This window comes from Alexandromys fortis, unplaced genomic scaffold (genome assembly GCF_014885135.2).
Source record: "Alexandromys fortis isolate MF-2015 unplaced genomic scaffold, M_Fortis_MF-2015_v1.1 scaffold_62, whole genome shotgun sequence".
In the NCBI taxonomy this organism is placed as follows: domain Eukaryota; kingdom Metazoa; phylum Chordata; class Mammalia; order Rodentia; family Cricetidae; genus Alexandromys; species Alexandromys fortis.
In genome coordinates, this window is record NW_026067942.1 from 2,297,631 (window position 1) to 2,305,960 (window position 8,330).

At 45.9% G+C, this 8,330-nt stretch overlaps 1 protein-coding gene across 1 annotated transcript; it reads left to right on the top strand.

The window, feature by feature from the left end:
* Positions 1 to 3,211: 3,211 nt before the first annotated feature.
* LOC126505378 (putative ATP-dependent RNA helicase Pl10) lies at positions 3,212 to 5,294 on the top strand. Its single transcript, XM_050148232.1, has one exon. It carries the CDS (start codon positions 3,242 to 3,244, stop codon positions 5,258 to 5,260), a length of 2,019 nt encoding a protein of 672 aa, XP_050004189.1. The 5' UTR covers positions 3,212 to 3,241; the 3' UTR covers positions 5,261 to 5,294.
* The last annotated feature ends 3,036 nt before the right edge of the window (positions 5,295 to 8,330 follow it).

Sequence of the window (8,330 nt, forward strand, 5' to 3'; positions counted from 1 at the left end):
GGGCCACAGACATCAACACTGACCTGGTCACAGTACAACAGACCTAGACATGGCCTTCACCAGCAGCACAGACCTGGACTTCACACTGGCCTCAGATGGAGAGCACAAACCTTTCCGACGAAGTGGCTACTTTTGCCGTGATAATGGTGACTCTAGATTCAGAAATGAGAGGGACATGGATGGTTTCGGTGATAAGTCCTATGCCCCGCCCCCCAAAGTAATGGCCTAGACAAGAAGCCATCAAAGAGATCTCAGAAAGTGTGATGGAGATGCTGAAGCATAGAGCTCAATTGATGGCTTCTGGTGGGGGTGTGGGAGTAGCAGGACTCAGTTCTATTTAAGCCAAGACTGCTCAGTGACTATACAGATAATACAAACAGGATTTTTTTTCTTATCTTTATTTTACCCTTTTTTTGGAGGGGGGGTAACAAGGGAAAGGGCAGACATGGAAGAACCAGAAAGTGAGTATGATTGGGGTGCATGATGTGAAATTCTCAGAGAATCAATAAAATGTTAGTTGGGGTGCAGGGAGGTAGATCCTGACTTACACTATGGAGGTGAGTTTTTCACTTGCAGATTAAGAATGAGTTAGTGGAAAGTCAAACAGGCATTGTTGTCATTTTTAGTTTATTGTTTAGAATTCAGAACATGCCATGTTTTTATGATTCTTTTCAGATTATATTTTATAGCTTGGGTTTTTCTCATGTTGCAGAGTTAAGAGTTCAGCAAGACAGAACTCAAGGTGTTTTACAACATAATGACAGACATGCCACCCCAACACCTCCATATTGAAGCAGAGGGGAGGAGCAGAACACGGAATTGTTGAGAGTTAATCTGGAAAGCATCGACCTAGAGTTCTACACTGATATCGGGAAGTTCCGAACTTATTTGGAGGAAGAATTTTTAAAAATTTGATTTGGAACAATGTAAGGCAAATCGTTAATCAAATCTCTGATCATGATCATGATCCTAGGGAAATCAGAAAGGCTAGGGGGAAAAGCCCTTTTAACTAGTGAAGGTCCATGGCACTAATATCAGTAAAAGTCCAAGGGCATTCAAAATGAAGTTACTCATCTAACCTCGTCAAAAGACCCTCAGGGGACTCTCCCTGATTTTCAGGGTTACTGTAAACAGGCTCCATTTTTAGTTGTTGCTATTTCCTTCCTATGCTGAAAAATTCTAAATCTGGTTTGGTGACTTAGTAGTCCATGCTGGTGTCAGTTAAGATCTCTCTGTTCTCAGCAACTTTAAAAATACATTTTAAAATGGCATAAAGATATAACAGGACCTAATCGTTCATGGAGTTCAGGTGTCCAAAGGTTAGACAGACCCCAGACTTAATGGGGTCAAGGAATCACTTTTATTTTTTTTTTTGTCTAAGTTTTTTAAAAAATATTTATTTATTATGTATACAGTATTCTGTCTGTGTGTATGCCTGCAGGCCAGAAGAGGGCACCAGACCCCATACAAATGATTGTGAGCCACCATGTGGTTGCTGGAAATTGAACTCAGGACCTTTGGAAGAGCAGGCAATGCTCTTAACCTCTGAGCCATCTCTCCAGCCCTTGTCTAAGTTTTTTTAATCTCTGCTTTCCTGAGGATACTGATTTCATCTTCAGTTGCCCATATAGAACTAAAAATCTTAAGAGAAACCATGATACCAAATATCTTCACCCACTCTCATCTATGTCGTACATCAAATTTATATATACTGTTTTTATCTAAATTCTAAAGCTTTTGTGAAATAAAAAAGCACCCTATTTTAAATTAACACCTTTATATGGGCAGAAGCAAGATGTACAAAATCTACTACGAACTAAACCAATAACGAGCTTTTCCATTGCAGTTGCTAAAACACTTAAAATGTATGTGTATACATAGTTGCCTGCTTTTTCTTATGTGCACTGCTCGGATACAGTACTCACGCGTGCCAGCAGGGGACGCAGATCCCCCTGGAACTAAGTTAACAGCCGTTGTGAGCCACCAGATGTGGATGCTGGAAAACTAACTCCTCTTGCAAGAGCTGCAAGGGCTCGTCACTGCTGAGCCACCCTTCCAGTCCTTAAAGAGCTCTGACAAAAATCAGTAGCACACTTTTCAAACAAACCCCTCTTAGACCTGCAAAGGGACCCAAGCTCAAATCCACATCTGTAAACAACGCTGGCCCCAAATCACCCATTTTGGAGTTATTGTTTCATAACACACAAGCCCTTTCTCCTTGCCCCGGACCAAGCAGGATGCCCAGGGAACCCTCGACCTCCACCTCAGGGAGCCGTGGAGCAGGTTGCTAGAGCAGAGAGCAGGGCCCACGCTCCACGACCCAGGGCAGTGGCTTCCATGCCGTTTACTCTGCGGAATTCGCGCTTCCTTTGCTCAGCCTGACTCTCCCACCGGGTTAACAGGTTCGAGCTCTCCGAGCATTCTGCCCTTCCAGGGTCTCACGGGAAACACATCCTTTACGCCCCCCTGACCTCCCCCAACCCCAGCCCGGCCGCCAACCGCCCTTTCCCCCTTCCCCACCCCCACTCGGAACACTCGATTCAAGCAACCGTTTCCTGCGGCCCAAAATGGCCACTCCACGGGACACCTGTGGCCACGTGACCGGCCGCCCTCTTCATCTTAGGCCTCTTTCCGCCTAACTCCAGCGTCGGAGAAGCAAGAACTAAGTAAACAGGAGAAGTCCCAGAAACTAAGTGAAAAGGCGGAGCGCTGGAGAGAAAGGAAGGGCGAAGGATAAAAACAAAGGCCGCAGGGAACAACCGGGGGCCAAGAGGCCTACAGTCCATTTTCAGGCCTCACTGCTAGACGACAGAATTCTCGCGAGATCTGGAGAACTTTTAAAACCTGGGTATCCGCAGAGCGCAAGGGAAGCCAAGATCACGCGAACCGGGCGCAGCCATCGATGTCCTGGGCTCCAGGCTGCCTCGGACCTCTACCTCCATTATGAACTCACCCGCGTGCTGTCCTGCCGCCGTCCGTCTGCGAGGGCGCCGGGCCCGGTGACCGCATCGTCCGGCATGGCACGCTAGGCCCGCCCAGGAAGTCTCGCGAGATTACCCATCAGCGCGCAGTCACAGGGGACCCGGAGCCATAGCGTTGGCTGGAGCAGGACCTTGAGAGCGACGGGAGGCTCCGCAGCACCGGCTGCCGTCTAGGGGGGAACTAGCTCGCCCGGCAGGCACACCGTGCCGTTCTCCTCCTCCCCGAGGACCTCGACCCCAGTTCTCCGTACTCTTCAGGTATGAGTCATGTGGCAGAGGAAGATGAGCTCGGGCTGGACCAGCAGTTGGCTGGCCTAGACCTGAACTCTCCAGACCGCCAGAGCGGAGGAGGAGGAGCAGGGGGAGGAGGAGGAGGAAGCTCAGCCAGCAAAGGGCGCTACATCCCTCCTCACCTGCGGAACCGGGAAGCCACGAAAGCGTCCTACGACAAGGACAGCTCACGGTGGAGTAAAGACAAGGATGCCTACAGCAGCTTCGGCTCCCGCAGCGACGCCAGAGCCAAGTCGGGTTTCTTCGGGGACCGTGGAAGCGGATCCAGGGGCAGGTTTGAGGATCGCGGGCGGAGCGACTATGAGGGCGTCGGCGGCGTTGGTGGCCGTGGAGCGGGTAGAAGCGGCTTTAGCAAATTTGAACGGAGCGGGAACAGTCGCTGGTGTGACAAGGCCGACGAAGACGACTGGTCTAAACCGCTCCCGCCAAGCGAACGCTTGGAGCAGGAGCTCTTTTCTGGAGGCAATACTGGGATTAACTTTGAGAAGTATGATGACATTCCGGTGGAGGCGACAGGGAACAACTGCCCTCCACATATCGAAAGTTTCAGCGATGTTGAGATGGGAGAAATTATTATGGGAAACATCGAGCTCACTCGTTATACCCGCCCAACTCCCGTGCAAAAGCATGCTATTCCTATTATCAAGGAGAAAAGAGACTTGATGGCGTGTGCACAGACAGGGTCTGGGAAAACGGCAGCTTTTCTTTTACCAATCTTGAGTCAGATCTATACAGATGGTCCAGGCGAGGCACTGAGGGCCGTGAAGGAGAATGGGAAATATGGGCGTCGCAAACAGTATCCAATCTCCTTGGTCCTGGCTCCAACCAGAGAATTGGCTGTGCAGATCTATGAGGAGGCCAGGAAGTTCTCCTACCGCTCTCGAGTTCGTCCTTGTGTGGTGTATGGTGGCGCTGATATTGGTCAGCAGATTCGAGACTTGGAACGTGGATGTCACTTGTTGGTAGCCACTCCAGGACGGCTAGTGGATATGATGGAGAGAGGAAAGATCGGACTAGACTTCTGCAAATACTTGGTGTTAGATGAAGCAGATCGGATGTTGGACATGGGCTTTGAGCCTCAGATACGAAGAATAGTTGAGCAAGACACCATGCCTCCAAAAGGTGTTCGCCATACTATGATGTTTAGCGCTACTTTCCCTAAGGAAATACAGATGCTGGCTCGTGATTTCTTGGATGAATATATCTTTTTGGCCGTAGGAAGAGTTGGGTCTACTTCTGAGAACATCACACAGAAAGTCGTGTGGGTGGAAGAAGCAGACAAGCGGTCATTTCTGCTTGACCTCTTGAATGCAACAGGAAAGGATTCCCTGATATTGGTGTTTGTGGAGACCAAAAAGGGTGCAGATTCTCTGGAGGATTTCTTATACCATGAAGGATATGCTTGTACCAGTATCCATGGAGACCGATCTCAGCGAGATCGGGAAGAGGCCCTTCACCAATTCAGGTCAGGAAAAAGTCCAATTCTCGTGGCTACAGCAGTAGCGGCAAGAGGACTGGATATATCCAACGTGAAACACGTCATCAATTTTGACTTGCCGAGTGACATCGAAGAATATGTGCATCGCATTGGCCGTACAGGTCGTGTCGGAAACCTTGGCCTTGCCACCTCGTTCTTCAATGAAAGGAACATAAATATCACCAAAGATTTATTGGATCTTCTTGTTGAAGCAAAGCAAGAAGTGCCATCTTGGCTAGAAAACATGGCTTTTGAACACCATTACAAGGGTGGCAGTCGTGGGCGGTCTAAGAGCAGATTTAGTGGAGGATTTGGTGCCAGAGACTATCGACAAAGTAGCGGTGCCAGCAGCTCCAGCTTCAGCAGCAGCCGGGCTAGCAACAGCCGCAGTGGTGGAGGCAGTCACAGCAGCAGCAGAGGGTTTGGTGGAGGTAGTTATGGAGGCTTTTACAACAGTGATGGCTATGGAGGAAATTATAGCTCCCAGGGTGTTGACTGGTGGGGTAACTGAGCCTGCCTTGCCATAAGTCACTCTACCAAAAAATGTAGAACCACATGTAATTTAGCCAGACTATACATTGTATAGTTTCAAGAACTCACAGCACATTGCCTCCTGTGATTCCTCACTGGAAACTTTTCAGGGAGCTAAAAGTCACAAGAAAAGATGAAAGGGACAATCCAGAAGCCCCATTCAGAAGGCAGCTTGAAGACCTGATTGGAGTTTGGGTTAACTCTCATCCTACTCTGCGTTTGTGACTTCATGACTCAGGATCATTTGTTTGTTAATGTACTGTACCTTTAACTTTAGCCAACTATTATTCTGATGTCCCTTTGGCTCAGTAATGCTTAAGATACCAAATTGTTTTAACAAAATAAAATTTCTGAACTTGGGCTAAGAAAACAAAGGAAAGGGACAGGTATTTGTTATGGGAATGGGACTGTCCTCGGCAGTGCTCATTAGGTACTCCTAAGGAAGGCAGGGATGGGGCCTAGGATGAAGGGTGGCATTTTGGAAATGTATAAATTACAGCCCAGTGGTTCAAGAGCAGTTACAGTTGAAATATCTGTTGAAGTGTACAATTCTGGTTGCTAAACTTAGCACGACCAGGAAAAGCAATACTGTTTTCCCTTTCCTGTGTACTTTAGATACTCCTTTGTTAGTTGTCTCAGTGACGTGTAGTGGCAGCCTTTGGTCACTGGTCAGCATTCATGCTCAGTGCCATGGTGCAGAGGATATGAACAGCTCAGAATAAATGGTAGCAAGAAACTGTAGAAGAAATGCTCTATATTCTTAGATTCAAGCAGGTTTTGAAAAGCCATGAATATTGAGTAATTAGAGAATCACTTTGCCTTATGGTAGGAGGTGTAAAGATAGACAAGAATGGGATATTTGACATTAAAGAACACAGAGAAATAGTTCCTCAGTTTGAGCAGGCATTTATGGAATGTGTAATGATGGACCAGCAAACAAACGCATGCCTGTTCTCATTTCTACCCACTTGTTGTAGAACTTCATCAATAAACCACTACATCTCACATGGGATCATGGTTTTTTGTTTTGTTTTGAGATTATAGGCCCTCATGTTGCCCAGGGTAGTCTCTAACTCATTAGGTATCTGAAACTGGCCTGATCTTGTTCCTCCTACCTCCCAAGTGCACACCCCACCATACCTGGCAGGATCATGAATTTTTAAATCACATTGCTTATATAGACTGTTTCCACAATATTTTCTCATGTCCTGTATGCACTCGGACACCCTGCCTATCAAAGTACTGTCTCCAGAATAGTTAGGTAATAGTTGAATATTATGGAATAGTACCTACCTACCATCACTGATCAATGAGTGGGTTACGTAGTTTACGTAAGGCCAGAAACACATATAACTATATACATGTGCTATATACATGTATATTTAGGTGGATATGCTGTCAATTGATTCATAAATGTCCTATAAGAAAAAATTATCACAGCCAATCCATTATTTTACACATGGTCCAACCCAAGAATTCTAAATAGTATCGACCCTCAAATTATAAATGCTTTTAAAACTATTAAGAATTCTTGGTGACCTCCATTAATGCTAACCCTGCTTGTCCACAGAATCCTCCACTCTTCAAAGCCTTATGTCCCCTTGACTTGACTTCTTTCCGTATCTTAGTGCTATAACTTCCCTGAGTTCCACTCAGGACCTTATTCATGTACTGACACAACAAGGCCTGGTCAAAGTTCATTTTTCTCCATGAAGCTAGCTTTAAAAGTTGTCCCAATAGTCATGAGAAATAATTATACTTGCCATTTATGCCTGCTATCTTGAGATCAGTCATGTAAATATTGACATTCTTTGTCTTAAATTTTTAAGTTTTTTTTTTTTTAAATACCATGTTTTTTTCCCAGTTACCCTTTACAGTTGCACGACGTTCATAGTCTGTGTGGATTGAATGGAATTTCAGAGAGGCTTTTCCCCCAGATGTTCTATAATTATCCTGGTGGAGTGTGGTAAAACACGTGAACATAAAGTGCTCCATGTGTGAAATGAAATGAGTCTGAGATGTGCAGGTGATCCCAGGAGACTTGTACACCACTGATTCGGGGTGTGTTAGGAGTAATCAGTACACATTTAAACACAACCTAGCTCTGCATCAAACTGATCATTCTCCATATACTAGTTATTTCAGATGGCGTCAGTAATGATTTCCTAGTATTTTAAATCTTTAAGCTCAGTTTGACAGTGCTCTGGACACTTGAAGAGCACAGGGAGAAGATATAAAGAATTTTGAATCCTTTCTGACTTGACTGGAAGTTCACTGAGAGTAGAACCAGGCCATCCAGAACAATTTGTGTTCTATTGAAAAACAGATAGATCGTCCCTTATCCCTAAGTACCCCTTTTCCATATTACCCGTATATTACCATGATTTGCTACAGTTAATGAGCCGCTGGCCCTACCTTACTGCTGGCTAATGTCCACACTTTACTTCCATTTCCATTGGCTTTACCTAGTGCCCCATTTCCTGCCCTGTCTAAGACACTAGGTTACATTTGTTCAGTCAGCCACTTGAGGTTCCTCCTGGCTGTGAAGATTTCTCAGACATTCCTCATTTCTGTTGACCTTGACAGTCTTTTTTAGTGCTGGTCAGGTGCTTGGCTCTACAATGAAAATGGTTGAATTCTTTTCCTCATGATTAGACTGGGGCCATGGATCTTTAGGGTCGTGGTCACAGAGGTAGAATGTCATTTTATCATGCCAAGGACACACGAAAATTCTGAAGTATCAGAATTGATAAGGACCTAGATCGACTGGCTGAGATAGGGCCTGGCAGGTTTTCCCTCTCTGCTGTGTACTTGATATTTCCCCCTCCATATTTTTTGCTGTTGTTTTGGAGACAGGGTTTCACTAGACCGGCCTTGAACTCTCAATCCTCCTACCTCAGATTCTGAGAACTAAGAGGACAAGGTGTATTTCACATCTCTCTTTTCATACTGCGCTTCTAGAAGGATATCACCACGTCCCACCCACCTTTAAGACACGGAGGTGTAAGCTCCTCTCCTCTCCTCCCTTCACCAGCTAATTGTATGTGAGT

Coding starts and splice junctions, on each gene's coding strand:
- LOC126505378 (XM_050148232.1), top strand. CDS start 3,242: ATGAGTCATGTGGCAGAGGAAGATGAGCTCGGGCTGGACCAGCAGTTG.